Source organism: Thalassophryne amazonica, chromosome 13, assembly GCF_902500255.1.
Source record: "Thalassophryne amazonica chromosome 13, fThaAma1.1, whole genome shotgun sequence".
Classification (NCBI taxonomy): domain Eukaryota; kingdom Metazoa; phylum Chordata; class Actinopteri; order Batrachoidiformes; family Batrachoididae; genus Thalassophryne; species Thalassophryne amazonica.
Window position 1 is genome coordinate 96,868,652 of NC_047115.1, and position 26,001 is coordinate 96,894,652.

The 26,001-nt window shown below is 42.9% G+C and overlaps 1 protein-coding gene and 1 long non-coding RNA gene across 2 annotated transcripts in view; one reads left to right on the plus strand and one right to left on the minus strand.

The window, feature by feature from the left end:
- Positions 1 to 3,005: 3,005 nt before the first annotated feature.
- Positions 3,006 to 13,250, minus strand: LOC117524001. The gene is made up of 3 exons (XR_004564670.1): positions 13,240 to 13,250; positions 5,729 to 5,734; positions 3,006 to 3,174 (listed from the first exon to the last, which is right to left on the minus strand). It is a non-coding gene; the product is annotated as an uncharacterized LOC117524001 (long non-coding RNA).
- A 2,117-nt stretch (positions 13,251 to 15,367) lies between these two features.
- Positions 15,368 to 26,001, plus strand: part of pom121 (POM121 transmembrane nucleoporin) — a gene marked incomplete at its 5' end in the record, with an annotated part of 95,869 nt that continues 85,235 nt past the window's right edge. Inside the window, 2 exons of the mRNA XM_034184424.1 lie at positions 15,368 to 15,876; positions 19,661 to 19,873. Coding sequence (XP_034040315.1) covers positions 15,368 to 15,876; positions 19,661 to 19,873 — 722 coding nt within the window. The remainder of the gene's footprint in view (positions 15,877 to 19,660; positions 19,874 to 26,001) is intronic.

Below are 26,001 nucleotides of genomic sequence, written 5' to 3' on the forward strand. Positions count from 1 at the left end.
CCGCTAACACTGATTGGTTGGCTCATTCATTCTATGTAAAAACCAACACGGTAATGTGAGGTGTTTGTTGGTGTTTACATATAAATGTGCTTTTGTAAAATATGCCTTTTTTTAAATTGGAAAAAAAGGAATTTGCAAAACAAAGCCAAGTTGTGATTAGACAACGTCTGATATAACCGGTGTCAAAATAAAAAGAACACTGCCATCTACTGGTGCCCAGACGCTCAGTACTTAGGGTGAATACTGCCATGAACACTACTGGCCAGTAGATGGCAGTACAGACCCTGAAAACTTGCTAAAACAAATATTCCAAATAAATAATCCGTCCCTGTCTGTTCAGTTTTATGCCGCGTTCACACCGGGCGCGACGGGATACCACAAATTCGTGTCCATCATCACATCATCGTCCGGTGTGTTGCTCTGCTTTCGCTGTGAAAATTCGCCCCAGTGCGTCATCAAACAGGAGGAGCTTCCATTCCGCTCGCTGGCTCCAGTTGTCAGTCAAGTTAACATGGCGGACATTGATCACACGGAGCGAGTTGCTGTGCTCTTAATTATTGTGGAAAGCTGACAAACATCGCCAGCGGCGCCATCCCTGGGTTCACAACATCCTCATGAGACGTTCCCAATTCCCAATTATTTGCTGCAGGAGCTGCGTCTGGATGACGGCCGCTTTCAGCGGTCCTTCCGCCTCTGCCGGACCCAGTTTGAGGACCTCCTGTCCCGTTCACGTGCGCACATGTAAACAATTTTAAAAAACCTGTCTGCTGCCGCTGCTCGCTCTCTGTCATAATTGTGTTTATAAACCAGTCACCATTTGTTTTATTAAACATCTGTGTAGCTAATAAATAAAATACTCTTCACGGACGATTCACTCGCACGCACATGGAAAAAAAAAGTCCACTGCCGCTGCTACGGGGCTGCTGCTCGCTCTTCCCCCAAAAACTCTGTCATAATTGTGAAATAAAGGACAAAAGGGACATAAGTCCTGCTCACAGGCTGCTACCAGAAACAGGACATGTTCACATCCAACTCAAACTCCAGACATCTCCACGTCACTACATATCCAGTCCCTGATTGGTCATCTCAGTGTGACAAGACAAAATGTTCAGATTTTTCAACTTTCGGGGGAGGGCAACGTGACACGATATCGTGCCACAAACGCGCCAATCGCTCAAAATCACTTCATTCACGTCCATCACGTCGCATTGCATGGCTTGAACTTTTGTGGCGCCACATCGTGTCCTTCCATAGGGATTACATGGCAACCTGTCGCCGCCATCACTCGCGTCGCGTCCGGTGTGAACGCGGCATAAGATGCGTGGAATTTAATAAACGCAAACCGAATTTCAGACATTTTATACATATTACTCTGGAACAAAGAGGACAGTCAGTGTTTGACAAAAGCAGGACGTTAAAGAGCAAACAGGAATCGACTGCAATGATTCCAAATGAAAACAATGAGAAGCAACCTGAGCTTCTTCTGGCATTTTTACATAAAACAAACACAATAACAATGTCTATAAACCCAGAGAATATATTCACGAGAGTTTTAGGCACAATATACAAAGAGTTTAAAGCTGTTGTCCGTGTAGAGGCTGATCAGAGCGTCTCAAATGCATTTCTCCTGTCATGAATGTACTGAGACTACCCATAATGCACTGCGGATACACCATGTCCACACTAAAACCATCAAAATTAGTGCATTACTTTAAAACTAAAACATATATCTGATATTTTCACTTTATAAAACTTCAGACGTGACGTTAATTTAAATAACTTGTCCGAAATTAGTTTGGTTAAAATTTTAACTATTGAGGTTTTTCAGGTTTCAAATCCCGCAAAACCTCGGAGAGGTCGCCGCGCTGCGAGATCTCAGTAACATTGAGAACAGCACTGAGACGCTCTGATCACGCTGTATTTTAAACGCTGCACACGGACAACACCATTAACATCGCAACATAAAACTATTTTTATATTGTGCCTAAAACTCTTGTGAATATATTTTCTGGGTTTATAGACGTTGTTATTGCGTTTGTTTTATGTAAACATGCGAGAATCACAGTCTGTCTCTCCGTTATTTTCAATGGGAGCTGCTGTGAACTACGGTCACTTCCTGATCATGTCGTTCTGGGGGAAAGTGAAGTTTGCTCTTTAACGTCTTGATTATTGATCTTTACAACACTGTTTGTCCTCTTTGTTCCAGACTAATATATCGGTTTGCGTTTATTAAATTCCACGCAGATTAAACGTAACAGACAGATTATTTGTTATAATTGTTTTAGCAAGTTTTCAGGGTATCATGCAGCAGTCTCTTGTTAACGTGACGAAGAGCATAAAAAAAAATTACATTTTTGTAGTATAATATTAATTTACAACTGTCATCGTGTGGATTCTCTATGTTGTTTTGACTGCAGCGACTCTCTGGCACGCAAGGGATTATGGGATACGTGAAAACCCCAAATAAGTTAAAACTCTATGCCTCTGGATGACTTGATTGCCAGCAAAGTAGTATGGGCTCAAAAAGAGAGTTTTTTTTTTTTTCTGTGAGCAGTTCTCCTTTCTCTGCAGAGGATAAAGCGTTTTTTTCTGAAACGAGCTCTCCTCTGTTTGCAGAGAATAGAACTACCCATCTACTACACTCAAATCTTTGATGTCAGACTTTATAAATGTTAGCAATCTAAAAATTATCGGACCAAAATTTATCGGAAGATAATTAATCCAATGATGGTTTTCAAAATTATCTGAAAAGCTAATCTGATAATGAAAACTTCAATAGTTAGCGGATTAACGGAACTGTGCCCACCACTGTATGTAACTGTGTTCAGTTTGCTGTTTTTGGTCATAAAGGTCAATGACCTCTAGAGGTCAGACAGAGATTGTCATGTGCCAGATTTGAATTCAACACACCCAAACTGACAAAATAACACTGGATACCAACTTTGTCCCCAAAATGCCCGAGCCTTTTTAAAGAACCACATTTTTCTCTTTTGTCACCAGTCTAAATGGCGTGCCGGACCGACCCAAACCGCTCGGGGGAACCGAGGCTCAGGTCGTCCTCTTCTTGCTGCCGTCTCTCCATGGAGGCCCTGACATCCTGAAGGTCGTCATCTTCAAACACAACAGGAACAGAACACAGTGTCCTTTAAATTAGTTGACAACTTCTGGTTGCATCTAAACACATTTACCCCATTTGTTTGTTGTTTGTTGTTTGTTACCTCAAAATTTCTGATTACTGTTAAAAGTTTAGAACACTTGTAATTAAAATAGCTAAATAAATCAATAAATGTTCTTTAGAAACCTTTCATGTGTAAATTAAAACCACCTGTTATTTCAGATTAGATAATTTCTTGTTTAACATAAGGAACCTCGGACATTTATTTTTAGACAAATAAAATAACATGGAAACTTGTACATTTGTTAAGTCTGGTAGATTATTTATATCTCATTTCAACCAGAAAAACAGACACTGTAAATAAATACTAATGTTTATTATAAATGCAACAGGAAATAATTTAACAATGACTGCAGTGTGATTGTAAAGTAGGATTTCTGTGACATAATGAATTTTTTTATAGTCATTTCAACTTGTAATTACAATTTGTAATTACATCAAAACATGTAATTGCCTTTAATGTTGTTATCAGGACAGAGTCATTTCTAAAATATGAATTTGAGCACAATAAGTGGAGAGCTTCTACTTGTGCAAATGTCTTTGGACTTTAATTCGTGGACATTTTAAATGATCCGTTCATTTATTGTTAAAATATAAAATGAAACAGCTTTTTAAAAAATAATAAAATAGTTGCTGTTGAAAGAGCCTTTTATTTAGAAGCAGGTGATGTTCTGCTGGATTCTCGGGACCAGATGAAGGTCTCTTCTGCAGCTTTGAACTCTTGTGGTGTTGCTGAAGACACTTCTCTGCTCTTCAAAATAGGAGAAATGTTTTTTCGACTGGACTTCGTGGTGTTCAGCTCACCAATGGAAGTTTTTGAAGTGCATCTGTATTTTGGTTGTCTGCACAGCAAATGTTCCTAATTGGGACAAATAAAAATATGTCTTAAAATATAAACAAACACTAAACAGTTTTATATATAATTTAAAAAATGAAAAAAAAATTGATGGAAAAAAATGCCTGAAAAAAAAGTTACTTAAAGTTGAGCTTTTGTAGTCTCCAATAAAAGCTGTAGCTTTATTTGATAAAAAAATTAAAAAAGACTGAACCGTTTACAAATTAAAGTGTTCACTCAGATCAACTGTGCTAAAAGGCTACGCTAACGTTAGCTGATCATGAAACCTTCACAGCTGTTCAGTAAACGTCACATTTTATTTTTTATTCTCACCTCGATAAAGCTGCAGAACTAAACTCCTTTGGTCAAACTGGAACTTCGCATCCAAAAAGTGGGAGATTTCGGACGGAGTGGGTTTGCTCCATCACCCCGGCTGCCTGCCTCGGTCTGCCCAGTGATGATGCCTGAAGGCCAGCTTGTCCGTGCGGGTCGGCCCGCTGTCGCGGTTTGATAGATATCCCACCAAGTCGTCAGTCCTCCCTCGGTCGGCGTCACTCTGAAAAGTAGCTGGAAAAAAAGCTTCTCCCAGCAGGGTGACGGGACAATCGTTTTACTGCTGTTTTTTAAAGCTTTTTTTTGTGGTTCAGGCGACGCAAATTCAAGATGGTGATCGCTGAACTTTTTTCAGGTTGTGGTAACAGCCAGAGTGTGACGTAGCAATCTCCACCCCCCTTGCCGCTTCCGAAGCGAAGTGTCTGATGTCACGACACGTTGGGAAGCTTTGACGCATTGCGCTGACGCCTCCAATGTGAAAGGCCCATAAGGGCGGAACCTTCTGGACAATCAGAGAAGGAAAGGGCGGAACCTTCCCCTACCATCCTGGGTTTCGCAAATTCACAGGTGTCTACGTATGTAATGTCTGTGGCTTATTAGCATGCTCTATTCTTCTTCTGTTTTTTTTTCTGGGAATGTTACAGCGCCACACACAGGCCTGGCCTACATACTACAACATTAAATGGAGCTTCGAGGCACAGAATTTGCCTCAAGCGTTTTTTGTAATTGAATTATTTGAATTACACGACTAATTTCTCTCCTCTGTGTGACTTTGACATTGATTCATATTCATGCATCATGTCTCTGCCCCACATTCACTCAGTCACGTGCTCTAAATATAAGTCTCATTCATTCACCTTTGCCTCCCTGATAACTGCACAGAACTCTGCTTTCCTCGGCTCAGCTTGATGTTGAATTTGTTGCTCTGTTTTTGTGACTGACCGTCAGTTGGTGCCACCTGCTCCATCCTCTGCTGAGGAAGTTAATCACCAGGGATGAGCGAGTACACCACTATCTGTATCTGTATCTGTTCAACCATCTAAATGATCTGTACCCGTATCTGTACTTGTAGTTGGCGGGGTCTAAACCGAAAGTAGGCGTGGTTTAACCCAAAATGGGTGGGGCTTAAATCGGTACATTATTTTAAGTCTGAAATTGATATGGATTGATCAGAAGTTGCTATATTTATTGTTTATTTGGTCTCACTTGAAAAGGGGGTATGTTGGCATGAACTGTTGCAAATGAAAATTATTAGGCCCATGAAAGTGAGAGATGGAGAGTTTATGAGATATCTTAATGCTGAGCCTGTTTATATAGACATGTTAATGTCTGTCTGTGTGTCTGTCTCTCAGTCTGAGGAGCTACTTCAGTGATGTCCACATAACTTGATGCTCTTCCAACATTTTGGATAAGTGTGTGTGTGTGTGTGTGTGTGTGTGTGTGTGTGTGTGTGTGTGTGTGTGTGTGTGTGTGTGTGTGTGTGTGTGTTTTAAGCTTTTATTTTTCAAACTGTCCTGTTGTAGGTCGAGAGAACACAGTGACCACACCGTATGATTACATTGTTAATTTACCTGATTATAACATTATATTGCTACACATTTTGTCCTAATGCATGAAACAGTTTTTTTATTAATAAGTAATATTTTGGGGTGGAATAAACCTTTAAAAGCTTAACTTTTTAAAGATTTTTGGGTACATTTAACCTTTACAATTATAGGTAGGACCTGAAGTACGACTTTTTGTGCAAAGTGCTCTTGAAAGTGCAGCTTCATAGGCTCTAGAGACATAGTCACTGATTTAGTTAAATTGTAAGTATATTTGGAGTGAAATCAAATTTGAAAATAGGAAGTGGCGCTCTTGAATCGCAGGTAGGTGGCGCAGTCTCTAAAGAAATGCTCTGAAGTGACATCAGTAGAAGAATCAGTGTGCAGCCTGAAAGTGCACACAGAACTGTGGGGGGCTCAGAGCGCAATACGGCGAGGAGCCAGGGGTTGTCTGTGCCCACACTGGTGCTGACCATGCTGGGCATCCTGGCGTTATGGGCATCCCAGTGTCAGCTGACTGATCGGTCAGGCGTGTGCCAGTCAACCTTGCACTGAGCCATGTCAGTTGTGTGGAACGCAATCATCCGAATCTCATCCAGGTACATTCCAACATTACAGTGCATTTTGCAGCGAGAGACGGTTTCCGAATGTAATCGGAGCTGTTACCTGCACACATTTTGCTATGAAGGCGCCGTCACATGATGAGTTTGTTTTTGTTAATAGGAAACATTTTCATTCCATCAGTGTTCAAATAATATGTGATGTGCAGATGTGCATCAGGCGCTCGGCACGATGAGCCATGGGGGGGGGGGCGGGGGCTGCTTGTGTTAGATTGCCTTGATTAGAGAGAGTGGCGACATGACGAGTCAAAAAAAAAATTGGTCACGTGACTCGGTGCCATCTTGGGTTCAAAATAGCATTTGCTGTTAATCTGTCTGCATGTAAATCCATTTATTTATTTGCTGAAAATGTTTTTGAAATATGTTTTTATTATTATTATTATTATTATTATTAATGTGTTTTCTTTTTCTTGATGGTGGAACTAGAGATGAGCCTCTTAACAAGCCCCCGACTGGGTTCAGTATTTGTCATTAAAAGCATGTGTCATGTTAAAGTCACACTGTCAGGCGCCCTGCACCGAATATCTTTATACTTCAGTGTGTGAGCACTGCTCAGTTAACCATTTACACACAAACGTACTAATTTAATTTCTGTTTTACATGACAGCGAACTGAGAGAACAGCGATCTAACCACTGCTGTTGTTGTTTTTGCACACTGTCTCTGAAAGGTCTTTAATTTTTACACACAACAACACAGAGACGATGGCGGGCCTCAACAAACACACAACACTCCACACTTACAGTGAGTAAAAAAATTAGTATTTGAACACCCTGCGATTTTACAAGTTCTCCCACTTAGAAATCATGAAGGGGTCTGAAATTTTCATCTTAGGTGCATGTCCACTGTGAGAGACATAATCAAAAAAAAAAAAAAAAAAAATCTGGAAATCACAATGTATGATTTTTTTTAATAATTTATTTGTATGTTACTGCTGCAAATAAGTATTTGATCACCTACCAACCAGCAAGAATTCTGTCTCTCACAGACCTGTTAATTTTTCTTTAAGAAGCCACCTTATTCTGCACTCTTTACCTGTATTAATTGCACCTGTTTGAACTTGTTACCTGTATAAAAGACACCTGTTCAGACACTCAATCAATCACACTCCAACCTGTCCACCATTGCCAAGACCAAAGAGCTGTGTAAGGACACCAGGGACAAAACTGTAGACCTGCACAAGGCTGGGATGGACTACAGGACAACAGGCAAGCAGCTTGGTAGAAGACAACAACTGTTATGATTATTTATTAGAAAGTGGAAGAAACACAAGCTGACTGTCAATCTCCCTCGGTCTGGGATTCCATGCAAGATCTCACTTTGTGGGCTAAGGATGATTCTGAGAAAGCTCAGAACTACACAGGAGGACCTGGTCAATGACCAGAAGAGAGCTGGGACCACAGTCACAAAGATTACATTAGTAACACATGATGCTGTCATGGTTTAAAATCCTGCAGGGCAGCAAGGTCCCCCTGCTCAAGCCAGCACATGTCCAGGCCTGTGTGAAGTTCACCAGTGACCATCTGGATGATCCAGAGGAGGCATGGGAGAAGGTCATGTGGTCAGATGAGACCAAAATAGAGCTTTTTGGAATCAACTCCACTTACCATGTTTAGAGGATGAGAACAACCCCAAGAAAACCACCCCAACTGTGACGCATGGGGGTGGAAACATCATACTCTGGGGGTGCTCTTCTGCAAAGGGGACAGGACGACTGCACCGTATTGAAGGGAGGATGGATGGGGTCATGTATTGCGAGATTTTGGCAAACAACCTCCTTCCCTCAGTAAGAGCATTGAAGATGGGTCATGGCTGGGTCTTCAGCATGACAATGACCCCAAACACACAGTCAGGGCAACTAAGGAGGGGCTCTGTAAGAAGCATTTCAAGGTCCTGGAGTGGCCTGGCCAGTCTCCAGACCTGAACTCAATAGAAAATCTTTGGAGGGAGCTGAAACTCCAAACCTGAAAGATGTAGAGAAGATCTGTATGGAGGAGTGGACCAAAATCCCTGCTGCAGTGTGTGAAAACCTGGTGAAAAACTACAGGAAAAGTTTGACCTCTGTAATTGCAAACAAAGGCTACTGTATCAAATATTAACACTGATTTTCACAGGTGTTGAAATGCTTATTTGCAGCAGTAACATACAAATAAATTATTTAAAAATCATACATTGTGATTTCCAGATTTTTTTTTAGATTATGTCTCTCACAGTGGACATGCACCTAAGATGAAAATTTCAGACCCCTCCATGATTTCTAAGTAGGAGAACTTGCAAAATCGCAGGGTGTTCAAATACTTATTTTCCTCACTGTATGGTACCATCACGACACAACCAAACTATTTGAATACATTTGAATATTCAGATAGAGGTGTGGCCAGGGCGGAGTTTGGTGCGTGTGCACGTGTACTAAATTCCATGTTCAGTGGGACGTACAAATCGAATGTGCCTACGCACACTTTGATACATCTGAATATATTCGTGCTCACACCTGATTCAGGGTTTTGGTGCACACGAGGACCCTGCACAGTAATAAGGTTGGTCTCGTTCTGTTAAAACGTTATAAAAAGCGAACTCACGATCTCCGGCATGAGAGTCGGACTCTCTAACCAGAAGGCTAAAACCCAGGACTCTGGACTTGTGACCAGAGAATCCTTTTGAGCTGTTGGGAGTGAAGTTTACTAACTACATCTGCACAGCGACACCTGCTGGCCTCCGTTACATATGGTGCCATGGTCGTCTTATTATTATTCTTCTTATTCTACTAGAGGCAGAGGATTAGTTTTACTTATTGTAAGCAGCAAATTTACCAGAGTCAACGTTCTGCAACAGGAATCGGTTTCCTAATATGTGGAACCTGTTTGATCACACTATCAGAACTTAAACAGTAAGACAACATCACTCTCAATGACTGACAGAGTACAATCTGAGGAATATCCGAGTGGAGCAGCAGCTTGGCATTCTTTACAAACGACCTGCGTCTTCTCAAGCTCCCCATCTTTTTAAAACAGCCAAAGTATCTCCAAACACCTGATTTTAATGATTTAGGTGCATCACAAACCTCCAGCCGCTCACAGACCTCCATGTTTGTTGTGGTAGAAATGTCCTTTCTGGCTTCCGTCCGTCTTCAAAACAAAACGCAAAGCAGCGATGGTGCATTCAATGTGCCTCGGAAAAAAATTGTTGCAAGCAGGCAGCGAGCGATACGTCCCAATTTCACCCATCAGTTGAATGAGAGTAAATTTTAACTGTGCACTATATGCCTACCAAAACCCTTCTTTTAATTTTGGTCATGTTAATAATAACATATTAAAGAACTACAACCCCAATTCCAATGAAGTTGGTACGTTGTGTAAAATATAAATAAAAACAGAATACAATGATTTGCAAATCCTCTTCAACCTATATTCAATTGAACACATTACAAAGACAAGATATTTAATGTTAATGTTAGTCCCATTAACATCGGGCATCTTTTCTGGATGCCCCTTGGACGCCTCGCTGGAGAGGTGTTCCGGGCACGTCCCATCGGGAGGAGGCCCCGGGGAAGACCCAGGACACGCTGGAGGGACTATGTCTCTTGGCTGGCTTGGGAACGCCTCGGGGTTCCCCTAGAGGAGCTGGGGGAGGTGTGTGTGGATCGGGAGGTCTGGGCGGCTTTGCTTGAGCTGCTGCCCCCGCGACCCGACTCCGGATAAAGCGGAAGAAAATGGATGGATGGATGGACTTTTCTTTTTCTTTTGTTTAATTTTCTGTTTTTCTGGAGTTGGGGTTTTTGCTGTCAGTCTTCTTAGGTTCAGGTACCTGCTTCCTTCCTGAGTTGTTGCACCTGCTGCTGATTAGAGAGTTTGTGCATTTAAGCCCTCACTTGTCCAAGGTTCTTTGCCCGTTGATTATCTCATTCTCTGTGATCTCTGTGGCTCTCAGATCTCCATGCTTGTGAGTACTTAGTGCAATTATTGTAATTCCAGCCCTCGTGAGGTTTTTGGCTTTGTTTCACCACTGTAGCATCCCTCTGTTGTTGTTGAACTCTGTTTTTCGCTATGAGGATTTTGGTAACCTGAAATACACGTGTAAATAAATCACCTTGGATTGGAACGTAACTTTTGAGTTTGGCTTCTGGCATTCAGGGGCTTGTTTCTGACTATTTACAACCATAACAGGATTCTGTGACATATGTTACCCTATAACATGATAACTAACCATGACACATGGTGCAAACTATTCCTTTCGAAAATACTTCTAACTCAACCAGTAATTTACATCTCTTTTTACCAAAATTGGAGCAATATAACTTTTGACCCCTGTACAAACTGAAACTGACCTTTGTCACCATTCTTGCTGTTTATACCCCATAACTCCATAACATTCAGTCACAGACAGTCCAAACTATACCTTTTTGGAATCTCTATGTTCAGACAGATAATGTGGTGTAGTTTTCAATATGATTGGAGCATCTTTAACTTTGACCCCTCTGTAATTTTTCAACTGACCCCTACCTGGCTGCCTAATTGAAGTGGCCAGTCAGTTTTTTGTTTGTTTGTTTTTTCCAAAAGAGCAATGTCTAAGGAGTATTTGTGCCAAATGTGGTGCTTGCATCACCATTGGTAGGATTCTTCTGTAAATATTCTGTTATCTGCTTCACTACATGTTCTGGCTCCACTCCATATATATTTATAAGACAGTGTTTGGAAAGAGGCTGGTAAAATGAGATACAAGTTTTAGAAACTGAAATGATACAAACCATTGTTCACGGTTTATTCAATTTCAATTTATTTTCATTTATATAGCACCAAATCACAACAAAGTTGCCTCAAGGCGAATCACACAAGTAAGGTCTAACCTTATTAACCCCCCAGAACAAGAACACAGGTGACAGTGGTAAGAAAAAACTCCCACTGATGATTTGAGGAAGAAACCTCAAGCAGACCAGACTCAAAGGGGCGACCCTCTGCTTGGGCCATTCTACCAACACAATTAACAAAACGAATATACAGGAAATGTTGGGTGTCCATGCTGGTGTACAGGATAGGAGGCTGCAGAAGAAGACACCACCCCCATCTCTGGATGTCACTGCACCTCAAACAGAATCAGACGGCAGAAAGACAACAAATACAGTATAATTTGTCAGCATTAAACAACAAGAAAAACAGAAGAAATACTAAGGTCATCGCCGGCCACTAGCCCTAAACTTCACTAAAAGACCCAGAATTTAGGTAAAGTTGAGGCCACGGCACGCTCCAATTACTAATAAAGTGAATTAAAACAGTAAAAAGCATAGTAACATATTATACCAGTATGCTAGCCATACGAAAGGGAAAATAAGTGCATCTTAAGTCTGGACTTGAAAGTCTCCACAGAATCTGACTGTTTTATTGATGCAGGGAGATCATTCCACAGAACAGGTTTATGCCACTTCTGTTCTGTTTGAGGGCATGACACGACTGGAAGGACCACAGTCATGCCACATTCAGAGTAAAGTGTGTATTACAAAGTGCATTACAATACACACCACATTCAACATTCATTTCACCCTGAATTCTCATTCAGTTGCACCTAAAATTGACAGATGTCACATGTATTCGTTTATAATTTATTCCCATTGAAGTTCACACTGCACATGAACATTATACCAATTCTCAGATCATGAGCACTTTCAGTACATGAGTTCGATTCCCACCTGCGTCCTTTCTGTGTGGAGTTTGCGTGTTCTCCCCGTGTTTGTGTGAGTTCTCTCCGGGTGTTCCAGCTTCCTCCCACATCCAAAGATCCAGGTCGGTCGTGGCTCACTAGAGGCTGATACCTGGCACATGTGAGGTACAGAGAGGCACATAGAGGCGCCTTAGTGGCTGATACGTGATACCTTAAAACGTGCATCATTCTTTGAATAATCTCTGACACACCCATGCGTGGCTAGTTATTCCTGGCTTATTATTCGGTGAGGCAGAGGCTTTACTCATGTGACGCGCCTTCAGGCAGCTTTGTTGTGATTTAGCACTGTATAAATCAAATGAATTGAATTAAGTAAATTGTTTTCTGTTTCATTTGCATTAAAAATGATGGCGCCTCACATCACCTGCAGTCTGCAGAAGGCAGGCATTCTGCCATGATGGCTTTTCTGCCACTAACATGTGAATGCAGCATCAGTGTTTGGATGTTAGACGCTCTCACAATTAGAGAGACACTGTGACTGACAGAACTGACAGGAAGTTAACTGCTGTTAAGCTCCAATAAATGTTCTGGGCTGTGGTCTGTGATATGCAAGTGGAGGACATCGAAAGCATTACGGACTGGAGACCAGATTACATCAACTTCTGTACAGGCAATATCATCCCAACCAAGACTGTGTGACATTACCGCAACAACCAGTCTTGTATAAAGTACCTCATAGTGACTCTTGAGTGAAAGTACAGATACCTTACCATAAATTTACTTTGGCAAAAGTTAAAGTCTCCTTTAAAAATTTTACTAGAGTAAAAGCCTTAAAGTAGTAAAGTAGTACTGACATTTACTGTACTTAAGTATCAAAAGTAAATTTCTCATATAAAACAACGACAGGAAAAGAAAGCCAATGTGGTGTCTGGAGAAACCAGGAGGGGGCCTCAGCCCCTATAAAAGGCTGGATCCGCTTCTGGCAGAGCAGTTGGTGTTGGTGACAGGATGAGTGAGCAACAGGTGGATGTATACAGCTGTAAATAAAGTTACCGTTCTTTTTCTGAAGACGCACACACACATTTCTGTTAAACACAACAGCCAGGCTCTTGTGAAACAGAACAGTCATTTATAGGCACACAGACAGTTGTGCCAAATTTAAGGAAAAAAAAACAAAAAAACAAGTATAACACCACCAACCACTGCAAAGTAGGGCTGGGTATTGATTCCAGTTCTTAAGATTCAGAATTGATTATTTCGATTAGAGCCGATCCAATATTGATTTGGATTTTTTGAAGAAACATTTTTGAGTTGTTACTTGATTGTCTAGTTATGCAACATATTAATACTACTTCACAAAATTTGGCTCAAAATGCAGGAAATAGTGTTTCAGAGAGTTCTAAATTTAAATATTTTCGGAAGGGAAATGTTCCCGGTCTCCCTTACAAAATTCGAGCCTGCAGCATGCTGTGTGGCCCACTGCAGGAACAGCAGAGAGAAAGTTCTCTGAAATTCTACTGCTGCAGGAGAACTTAAGAGAACTTTTCTCCCGCAGCAGGAGAATGTGGCTATGGGAAAAGTTCTCCAACGTGCACGGCCCCACGGAAATGGTTCGTTATGAGGAACAAAAAACAAAAAAACAAAACTGGTCCGTGTGTGTCTGTGCGTCACTGTGTACATGTTTGGAGTTCAATCAATCAATCAATCAATTTTTTTTTTATATAGCGCTAAATCACAACAAACAGTTGCCCCAAGGCGCTTTATATTGTAAGGCAAGGCCATACAATAATGATGTAAAACCCCAACGGTCAAAACGACCCCCTGTGAGCAAGCACTTGGCTACAGTGGGAAGGAAAAACTCCCTTTTAACAGGAAGAAACCTCCAGCAGAACCAGGCTCAGGGAGGGGCAGTCTTCTGCTGGGACTGGTTGGGGCTGAGGGAGAGAACCAGGAAAAAGACATGCTGTGGAGTTCAAAGCGCTTATGGTTTTCACCCTCCACAGTCTTCCTCAGCAGAGGGACAGCCAGACATCTTTTATATTATTTGTCTTGCGCCAGCTTGGGGCGAACGGGGACTTGCCGCAGCTAAAAAACGCGCAGCCCCCGCAGGGGAAAGGGGTGGCGTGAGCGGTGGCCGGGATGGGGTGTGTGATGGGGGGGGCAGGACGGGAGGTCAAGGGAAAAATGGAGCATGCTTCAGTCTTTGTCCATGTGTAAGTCTGTCAGTTTATTGTCTTTGTGGGTTGAGATAAGAAGGAGCCGAATAATCTCACCAAGGCCTGAATAAATTCTTCTGGAGGTAAACAGTCGGCAATTTGTCCTTCAGGCTCGATAAGCCTGGAGTGTTGTGGTTGAGCAGTGAAAAACACTTTTTAACAGTTCCACTTAAACAACCAAATCCCAATTATGAATTAAGAATATTCACCGGCCTCTGAAACCTTCAACTTCAACTGTAAGGCACACATCTGCTCCAAGATGTCATCCAGTTTGCGTCTAAGTTCAAGAGTCATCGCAGTCTGAGAATGCACTGCCTTGCCAACCTCGTTAATCATCACAAGCGAGGGGCCGTGGTTCTTGATTCCGCCATCTTGCCAATTTTCCGGTAGATCAGGGCAGCACGTAAGCCAGAAAGTACCAGCCCTGCTACCATAAGACCAAAAATGAATAAATCCTCCTCAACGGAGAAAGGCGCCAAGTATGCCACACGCCAAGAGCCCCAGGAGTCGAGAACATAGCCCACAGGATACGTTCCATCTGGGCAGGTAGGATCCCCCGGTCCTGACCTTCTTGTAGAAAAAATGGTGTCAATAGCGTTCAGAGACCAGCTGATCAATTCCATGGAAAATCCAGTAGTAGTCCAATAGATCCAGAATCCAATATAATTTGAGGAATTCACAGTCTGGTGAAGAAGGGACTTGAAGGTTTAAAGCAGAAAGCAGAGATAAGGGAGAGTGGAGGAGATGCGACCGCCCCCGTCAGAGTCCCAAGCTCCAAGCCAATACTTATCCACTTGACAAATAGCAACAAGAATGAATAGAATGGATCCCCATACCAAAACATTTCTGCTACTTTTTTTTCCCTACTTTTCTGATTTAAGCGGTAAACACGTTATTACAATTTCCTTGCACAAGATGGCAGCCCGCTATTTTTACACGACATGCGCTCTCTGGTACAGTAGGTGGCGGTAACAGCGGACAAGCATCTGACCAAACCGAAGAAGAAGACGAGGCGGCTGTGTTTTTGCCGCCATGTCGCCGAGTGATAAACGTTTATTTCTGCTTTTTGCTGCCGTTGTCGTCAGTCTGACTCTTTTTTACACTCAGCATTTTATTTACGCTGCTTTTATTTTTATTTGTTGTAGTTTATGTTACTGCCACTGTGAAGAACCGTTTCCCGCCAGATTTGGCCTGAATCCTCGGTCTGGACTGAAGAACGCCGCCGGTCACCAGCGCTGGTTTTGGGGATGGGGAGCAGGAGGAGGGTCGGTGTCCAGCCGGTCCAAAACTAAGGTTGCCAGAGCCGAGGGTCCGCAGAGACGGAGTGACACTCAGGCTTTGTTCAGCAGCTCTATCATGTTCAGCCCGCAGGATTTTCTCATGGGGAGTTACATCAGTAAAACCCACCGAGCCGGGACAAATCCACGAGACCAGCTGAGGGACAGACTGTCCAGACCCAATCACGCTGTGTGCACCCCGAACAGGAGGCTGTCCTTCACCGGGTAGGTTCTGTTTATAACCCCGACCAGGAGGCTGTCCTTCACCGTGTAGGTTTTGTTTATAAACCCCACAGGAGGCTGTCCTTCACGGGGTAGGTTCTGTTTATAACCCTGACAGGAGGCTGTCCTTCACCGGGTAGGTTCTGTTTATAACCCTGACAGGAGGCTGTCCTTCACCGGGTAGGTTTTGTTTATAACCCTGACAGGAGGCTGTCCTTCACCGTGTAGGTTCTGTTTATAACCCTGACAGGAGGCTGTCCTTCACCGGGTAGGTTCTGTTTATAACCCTGACAGGAGGCTGTCCTTCACCGGGTAGGTTTTGTTTATAACCCTGACAGGAGGCTGTCCTTCACCGTGTAGGTTCTGTTTATAAACCCCACAGGAGGCTGTCCTTCACCGGGTAGGTTCTGTTTATAAACCCCACAGGAGGCTGTCCTTCACCGTGTAGATTCTGTTTATAACCCTGACAGGAGGCTGTCCTTCACCGTGTAGGTTCTGTTTATAACCCCGACAGGAGGCTGTCCTTCACCGTGTAGGTTCTGTTTATAAACCCCACAGGAGGCTGTCCTTCACCGGGTAGGTTCTGTTTATAAACCCCACAGGAGGCTGTCCTTCACTGGGTAGGTTCTGTTTATAACCCCGACAGGAGGCTGTCCTTCACCGGGTAGGTTCTGTTTATAACCCTGACCAGGAGGCTGTCCTTCACCGTGTAGGTTCTGTTTATAACCCCGACAGGAGGCTGTCCTTCACCGGGTAGGTTCTGTTTATAAACCCCACAGGAGGCTGTCCTTCACCGGGTAGGTTCTGTTTATAAACCCCACAGGAGGCTGTCCTTCACCGGGTAGGTTTTGTTTATAACCCCACAGGAGGCTGTCCTTCACCGGGTAGGTTCTGTTTATAACCCTGACAGGAGGCTGTCCTTCACCGGGTAGGTTTTGTTTATAAGCGTGACAGGAGGCTGTCCTTCACCGTGTAGGTTCTGTTTATAACCCTAACAGGAGGCTGTCCTTCACCGTGTAGGTTCTGTTTATAACCCCGACAGGAGGCTGTCCTTCACCGTGTAGGTTCTGTTTATAAACCCCGACAGGAGGCTGTCCTTCACCGGGTAGGTTCTGTTTATAAACCCCACAGGAGGCTGTCCTTCACCGGGTAGGTTCTGTTTATAAACCCCACAGGAGGCTGTCCTTCACCGGGTAGGTTCTGTTTATAACCCTGACAGGAGGCTGTCCTTCACCGGGTAGGTTCTGTTTATAACCCTGACAGGAGGCTGTCCTTTACCGGGTAGGTTCTGTTTATAACCCTGACAGGAGGCTGTCCTTCACCGTGTAGGTTCTGTTTATAACCCCACAGGAGGCTGTCCTTCACCGGGTAGGTTCTGTTTATAAACCCCACAGGAGGCTGTCCTTCACCGGGTAGGTTCTGTTTATAAACCCCACAGGAGGCTGTCCTTCACCGTGTAGGTTCTGTTTATAAACCCCACAGGAGGCTGTCCTTCACCGTGTAGGTTCTGTTTATAAACCCCACAGGAGGCTGTCCTTCACCGTGTAGGTTCTGTTTATAAACCCCGACAGGAGGCTGTCCTTCACCGTGTAGGTTCTGTTTATAAACCCCACAGGAGGCTGTCCTTCACCGTGTAGGTTCTGTTTATAAACCCCGACAGGAGGCTGTCCTTCACCGGGTAGGTTCTGTTTATAAACCCCACAGGAGGCTGTCCTTCACCGGGTAGGTTTTGTTTATAAACCCCACAGGAGGCTGTCCTTCACCGGGTAGGTTCTGTTTATAACCCTGACAGGAGGCTGTCCTTCACCGTGTAGGTTCTGTTTATAAACCCCGACAGGAGGCTGTCCTTCACCGGGTAGGTTCTGTTTATAAACACCACAGGAGGCTGTCCTTCACCGGGTAGGTTCTGTTTATAAACCCCACAGGAGGCTGTCCTTCACCCGGGTAGGTTCTGTTTATAACCCCACAGGAGGCTGTCCTTCACCGGGTAGGTTCTGTTTATAACCCTGACAGGAGGCTGTCCTTCACCGGGTAGGTTCTGTTTATAACCCTGACAGGAGGCTGTCCTTCACCGGGTAGGTTCTGTTTATAACCCTGACAGGAGGCTGTCCTTCACCGGGTAGGTTTTGTTTATAACCCTGACAGGAGGCTGTCCTTCACCGTGTAGGTTCTGTTTATAAACCCCACAGGAGGCTGTCCTTCACCGGGTAGGTTCTGTTTATAAACCCCACAGGAGGCTGTCCTTCACCGGGTAGGTCCTGTTTATAACCCTGACAGGAGGCTGTCCTTCACCGTGTAGGTTCTGTTTATAACCCTAACAGGAGGCTGTCCTTCACCGTGTAGGTTCTGTTTATAAACCCCGACAGGAGGCTGTCCTTCACCGGGTAGGTTCTGTTTATAAACCCCGACAGGAGGCTGTCCTTCACCGGGTAGGTTCTGTTTATAAACCCCGACAGGAGGCTGTCCTTCACCGGGTAGGTTCTGTTTATAAACCCCGACAGGAGGCTGTCCTTCACCGGGTAGGTTCTGTTTATAAACCCCGACAGGAGGCTGTCCTTCACCGGGTAGGTTCTGTTTATAAACCCCACAGGAGGCTGTCCTTCACCGGGTAGGTTTTGTTTATAAACCCCACAGGAGGCTGTCCTTCACCGGGTAGGTTTTGTTTATAAACCCCACAGGAGGCTGTCCTTCACCGTGTAGATTCTGTTTATAACCCCGACAGGAGGCTGTCCTTCACCGTGTAGGTTGTGTTTATAAACCCCACAGGAGGCTGTCCTTCACCGTGTAGGTTCTGTTTATAAACCCCACAGGAGGCTGTCCTTCACCGGGTAGGTTTTGTTTATAACCCTATCAGGAGGCTGACCTTCACCGGGTAGGTTCTGTTTATAACCCTGACAGGAGGCTGTCCTTCACCGGGTAGGTTCTGTTTATAAACCCCACAGGAGGCTGTCCTTCACCGGGTAGGTTCTGTTTATAAACCCCACAGGAGGCTGTCCTACACCGGGTAGGTTCTGTTTATAACCCCGACAGGAGGCTGTCCTTCACCGTGTAGGTTCTGTTTATAACCCCGACAGGAGGCTGTCCTTCACCGGGTAGCTTCTGTTTATAAACCCGACATGAGGCTGTCCTTCACCGGGTAGCTTCTGTTTATAAACCCGACATGAGGCTGTCCTTCACCGGGTAGCTTCTGTTTATAAACCCCGACAGGAGGCTGTCCTTCACCGTGTAGGTTCTGTTTATAAACACCGACAGGAGGCTGTCCTTCACCGGGTAGGTTCTGTTTATAAACCCCGACAGGAGGCTGTCCTTCACCGCATAGGTTCTGTTTATAACGCCTGACAGTAGGCTTGAACAGACTTGAATAAAGACCCGAAGGTCCTCAGGAAGTTATGGGTGGGAGAAGGTTGCCACTTTCAGACTGTTATAAACCCACCAAGATATCAAGAAATGTGTTGAGGAAGGTCAGCAGCTACATTGCGTTGCTAGCCCAGGCCAGACAAAAGGAACCCAAAGCCAGCTCACAAACTACAGTGCAGAAGGTTCTGGTGTTGCTGAAGGCAGGCAGCTGGAAGAAGGAGGATAAAGAGTGGGGAGTGATTGCTACTGTGAGACCAACCCCAGAACATCAGTGATGTCTTTTGTAGCTTTTAGATGTTCTTTTAGAAATTAATGTCAGTAATGCAGCCGTGTTGATATATGAAAGCATTTTGTTTTGTGACCTTGCAGACTGGACTGTTTGAACAGCTGTAAGAGTTCCAGTGAACCACATAATGTAATTTCCCCACAGGGACTCACCGGGGGCAGGATCCGTGGGCCGGTTCACCCTAACACCACAGCGGCACTACCCCCTGCAGCAACGAGGTGTGGCACCAGTAGGAGTTCTACCTCTTTCAACGTGGAATGGCTTTTCTAAGAAAAATGTCCTCAGTCCTCGAAGCTGTGCTGCGGCACTCAGCCCCGTGACAGTGAAGATCGCCCGGCCTGATCACTGCACTAGCAGGTCTCCACACCAACGCTTACACTTATTTTCTAAGTTTTGTACCAGTGGGCCTCAAAGAGGAACGTTTTCCAAAACGTCTCTAATTTGGTAAGATAGACTTGTACAAACTTTCTTTTGCCAGATATATGATATACTTGTAATTTCAGATCAATTTTGAAATTATAGATCCTGACTGATACAGATTTTTTTGGTGGAAGGGCTGATATGATACAGATATTAGGGAGTAAAAAAAACTTCTAATACACATGTATTTGCATATATATATATATATATATATATATATATATATATATATATATGGCAGTTACTCTGAATATTTCATGATCAAACCCTTGCAACAAAGAAATCTAATGGAGGTTTGATGTTTCACAGTTTTTAAATGTGAACTTTTGTATACAGTGCATCCAGGAATTATTTACAGCACTTTTTCCACATTTCGTTATGTAATGGCCTTATTGCAAATGGGTGAAATTCATTTTTCCCTTAAAAGTCTACTCACAACACCCCATAATGACAACATAAAAATATTTTTTTTTTATTATTATTATTTATTTTTAAATTTATTAAAAATAAAACACTAAAAAATGTAGTCTGTTGATGCAGCTTTGGCAGGCTCAGGTCTTCTTGAATTTGATGCCACAAGCTTGGTGCACCTGTCTTTGGGCAGTTTGGTCCATTCCTCTTTCAGCGCCTCTCAAGCTCCATCAGGTTGGATGGGGAGAGTTGGTGCACAGACATTTTCAGATCTCTCCAGAGATGTTCAGTCAGATTCAGGTCTGGGCTCTGGCTGGGCCACTCAAGGACATTCACAGAGTTGTCCTGAAGCCACTCCTTTGATATCTTGGCTGTGTGCTTAGGGTCATTGTCCTGCTGAAAGATGGACCGTTGCCCCTGTCTGAGGTCAAGAGCGCTCTGGAGCAGGTTTTCATCCAGCATGTCTCTTTACATTGCTGCATTCATTTTTCGCTCAATCCTTTTGCTAAGGAGTGGCTTCCGTCTGGACACTCTACCATACAGGCCTGATTGGTCAATTGCTGCAGAGATGGTTGTCCTTCTGGAAGGTTCTCCTCTCCACAGAGGAATGCTGGAGCTCTGACCATCGGGTTCTTGGTCACCTCCCTGACTAAGGTCCTTCTCAGTTCAATTTATATTGTTTTATATAGCACCAAATCACAACAAAGCTGTCTCAAGGCGCTTCATACAAGTAAGGTCTAACCTAGAGCCTGACCGATATGGATTTTTTGAGGCCGATGCCGATAAATCGGCTGATTTGTCGGCTATCGGCAAATCAGCCGATAGCCGATTATTTATTTATTTATTTTTTTGAATGAATAAAATGTTCTCTTTTTTTGGACCTTTAACAAAAAGGTATGAGCTAAAAGCTGAAGCTTTGTCCTCATATTGATTAACTTTATAACAGAGAAGAATTTTCAAGTTCAAAAAATGCAGTTGGAGCAGTTAGGGGACTATTCCAACGGGCCAACTAGTAAGATATCACTCCTGAAAACGATCTTTGCCATATCACGTGAGGTAAATCTGCCCTACGATTGGATTTTGGAAAACCATGTGATGGAGAACCAATTCCAATTGGGCATTCGCATTGCGCACGTCATCACACATCTTCTGTGAAGAGTACCAAGATGGCCAATGGTGGATCGAAAGTCTGCGGAGTTAATTTTTCAGCAAAAAAAAAAAAAAAAAAAGTTTCTATCTCATATCATTAAAAAGTTATTTACAATTTAATAAAGCTTGGTCCCAGCCATCGTATACGACGGCGTTGGCCCCAGAGGGTTAATGGCGAACGACAGTCATTCCCAGAACCCTTCCGGACAACCAGTGAATCTGAATGTTTCAACCTCTTAGCAGTAAACAAAACTTTTTCATGCTAGAAATAAGGTCTACACAACGTGGGCTTAATAAAAAGTGTGACCGATGCAATGAAGCACATTTGATACATTACTACATAAACTGAGTTAATCAAACTGAGTTGAACTGAAATGGGAGAAATGTGGGGTGAATGTAATCACAAAGTTATTACAAACAACATCCTTATAAACTTACTTGTATGCTTTTGTCAGCCGATCAGTGCAGTGTGACTGCGAACTATGGGCCAGTGATGAACACACTTAAGCAGGGGTGTATGCAGCTCTCAGTTGAATGGAGTCAGAGCTCCATTTACTAGACAAACGGTGCAAGGAGATTTTACATTGCAGACACAAACATTATTTCAGTAACTGTTCTGTTTAAGAGAAATTATCTGCATTCTATCGGCAAAATTTTGGCCGATAGTGAGTACTTTGAAAAGGGCTTATATCGGCCGATAATATCGGCCGGCCGATATATCGGTCGGGCTCTGGTCTAACCTTACTTACCCTTAGAGCAGACTGCGGTAAACCAGAAAATAGAACATTTCAGCAATCCAATCTAGAAGAGATAAATGCATGGATTAGGGTCTCAGCATCAGCCATACGAATCTTCGCTATATTTCGCAGGTGGAAGAAAGCAGTATTTCTAATTTGGAGGCCAAAGGATAGAGAAGGATCAAAAATTACCCCAAGGTTCCTCACTTTGTCGGTGTGATCTATGACTCACGAGCCGAGGCTGAGCGTTAACTGGTCAAATTGATGCCGATGTCTCACTGGACCAAGAACCATCATTTCAGTCTTATCAGAGTTTAAAAGTAGGAAGTTTCTAGACATCCACCTTCTCACTGCTGCAAGGCAATCTTCTAAGTATTTTATGTGATCAAGATTACCAGCAGTTATTGGCATGTATCATCTGCATAGCAGTAAAAGGTAATCCCAAAACGCCGCAGTATGTGCCCAAGGGGTGCTATATAAAGGGAGAAAAGCAGGGGGCCTAAGACAGACCCCTGTGGAACCCCAAATTTCATGTCACTAAGGTTAGAGGTAGTGTTACTGTACAAAACACAGTGAGAACGACTGGTCAAGTATGATGTCAGCCATGCAAGGGCACTCCCAGTAATCCCAAAATGATTTTCCAGCCTATCAAGTAGAATATGATGATCCACTGTATCAAATGCAGCACTGAGATCTAACAGCAGCAGAACCGTAGTGGTGTCCGAATCCATTGTAAGCAGAAGATCATTCACCACTTTAGTGAGAGCTGTCTCTGTGGAATGATATTTTCTAAAAGCAGACTGCAGTGGCTCAAAGAGATTATTCTCAGTAAGATAGTCTACAAGCTGCCGTGAAACCACTTTTTCCAGAATTTTAGAGAAAATGATAGATTTGATATCGGCCGATAGTTTGTCAATACACTAGGGTCAAGATTAGGTTTCTTAAGTAATGGTTTAATCACTGCAGATTTGAAACATTTAGGAACAGATCCAGAAGTTAAAGAAAGATTAATAATTTCCAGCACAGTCGGCCCAAGAGTGGGCCACAGGTCCTTAAACAGTTTTGTTGGTATAGGATCAAATAAACAGGTTGTGCTTTTTGTTGACATTACGAGTTTTGTCAGCATGCCTAGTGAGATACTGTCAAATTCTGTAAATCTAGGTAATACCTCAGTAGTGACGCCCACATCAATAGCAGGGTGTAGTGGCTGGATTAAGGCATGCCGGGATATGTTTAACCTGATGTCTTCTATTTTCTTCCCAAAGTAATCCAGGAAATCTTGTGCTGTAAAAGGAGAGTGAACTACAGGTGGTTGTCCATGCAAAAGTGTTGTCACTGTGTCAGACAAGAACTTTTAGTTATGCTTGTTTTTGTTGATCAGAGTAGTAAGTCCGCTTTGTAACCAATAATGCATGCTTATAGTCTAAGATAGCATCACTCCATGCAAGGTGAAATACTTCTAATTTTGAACTACGCCATTTCCGTTCTAGACCTCTTGCTTTATGCTTGAGGTCACGCAGATATTCATTGAACCAAGGTGACTGTGATTTGGGGGAGCGCGGTTTTAACACAGGTGGTGCAATCATGTCGAGTGTAGTTTTGAGCACTGAGTTTAAACTCTCCACAAGTCTGTCTACTGACTGGGTGTTTGTCAAATGTGAAGCTAAGACATCAGGCAGTCTAGCTTCGAGTTCAGTCTTAGTTGAGGAGTTGATGCATCGCCGTAAAGATATATAAGGTTGTTGTTCCACTAAACATGGCAGCGAAACTGTAAACTTAATAAGTGAGTGATCAGACACCACTGATGTAAGAGGCATGATGTCAATATTCATGACAGCAATACCACGTGCGAGAACCAGATCCAAGGTATTTCCACTAATGTGCGTCGAATCCCGAATGCATTGCTGAAATCCTAGTGCATCCACAATTTTCCATAAATAATTTGAAGGCTTATTTATATGAATGTTAAAGTCACCAATGATCAGAATGTTATCTACACTAGTTGACAAGTTAGAGATGAACACACCAAATTCATCTAAGAATTCAGAATATGGGCCAGGAGGCCTATATACAGTGACAAAGTAATATGTGTGTAATATAGTGAATACTTTCTGGAAGCTCTGTAAATATGACAAACAACTAACATGCAGCAGACTGCTGTCACTCAGACTGGCACTTGTGGTGTCATACCACTCATTTGCATAAAATAGACTACTTGTCTCTTTTGGCTCCACCCAGCTGCCATCATACGTAGCTGCCACTTCTGTCTTGTTGCTGTGAAGCTCCCCCACTGATTGAAAATGCGTGGTCACTGGCTGCTTGCTTCTGTCTGTCTCTTGGAGCTAATGTGATTTAGAGGTGATGAGGTTCCCATCCATGTTTGACAACATTGCAGACAATGCTGTTGGAGTACCCTCTACTGGACAAACTATGTAAAGACAGAATTTCCACCTGCCTAAGTGTTTATCTGTAGTGTTTATTTGGTAAAATTAAAGTTTTCATTATATCAGCGAACGTAACGCTGATATTGATATGTTGGTGAAACAGGCTTCGCGCTGATGCTGTCCTCGGCTGGACGCAAGCTGTAAAATGTACTGCATCCCTGGGACACATGCACATCCCGGGAGTGATGAGCGAGACATCTCTTGCATTCAGAACATTAACAAATCAATTTTTAGAGTAATGTTCTCTGTTATTTTTGATTCTTCATGCTGTGTTCAGCAAGTCTCTGTGTGTTCCTCCGTGTCCTGTCTGCAGGGCGGGGGCTGCTCAGTGTTTGAGCATAGATCTAAAATAAATCAAATAGAATTTGTTAACTTACATTTTTCTTACAAACTCTGAACCTTAAACTCAACACATACTGAGGCACATTTGTGTGCGAGTGTGCATTTAATAAAGCTATGGCACTAATTATATTACATGTCGCGTGACTAGTCAAAAAATAAATAAATACAACCCCTGGCAAAAATTATGGAATCACCGGCCTCGGAGGATGTTCATTCAGTTGTTTAATTTTGTAGAAAAAAAGCAGATCACAGACATGACACAAAACTAAAGTCATTTCAAATGGCAACTTTCTGGCTTTAAGAAACACTATAAGAAATCAAGAAAAAAAGATTGTGGCAGTCAGTAACAGTTACTTTTTTAGACCAAGCAGAGGAAAAAAAATATGGTATCACCCAATTCTGAGGAAAAAATTATGGAATCACCCTGTAAATTTTCATCCCCAAAACTAACACCTGCATCATATCAGATCTGCTCGTTAGTCTGCATCTAAAAAGGAGTGAACACACCTTGGAGAGATGTTGCACCAAGTGGACTGACATGAATCATGGCTCCAACACGAGCGATGTCAATTGAAACAAAGGAGAGGATTATCAAACTCTTAAAAGAGAGTAAATCATCACGCAATGTTGTAGTAAGCGTGGTGCTGAGTAAATTCATGCAACATGAATGACAATTAATCATTTAATGAAAAAAGTTTACATTTATAATTGTCTGATGTAACTCACAGCTTAAAAATACTGTATGTAGATTTTGAACACAGCAGCAAATGTCACATCCATCCAATATTAATGTGTTTTTAACTTAAACATTATTTATAACTAATATATAACAACAGATAACATGAAATATAACGAAGTAATAAAATATGTGTTGGGTATTTTCTCCTCCAAACATTTTTAAAACCTTTAACAAGACAAACAGAGTCAAGAAACACCAGTGAGACAGAAAGTCAAATTTTACGCGCGGAGTGCAGTCAGGCTG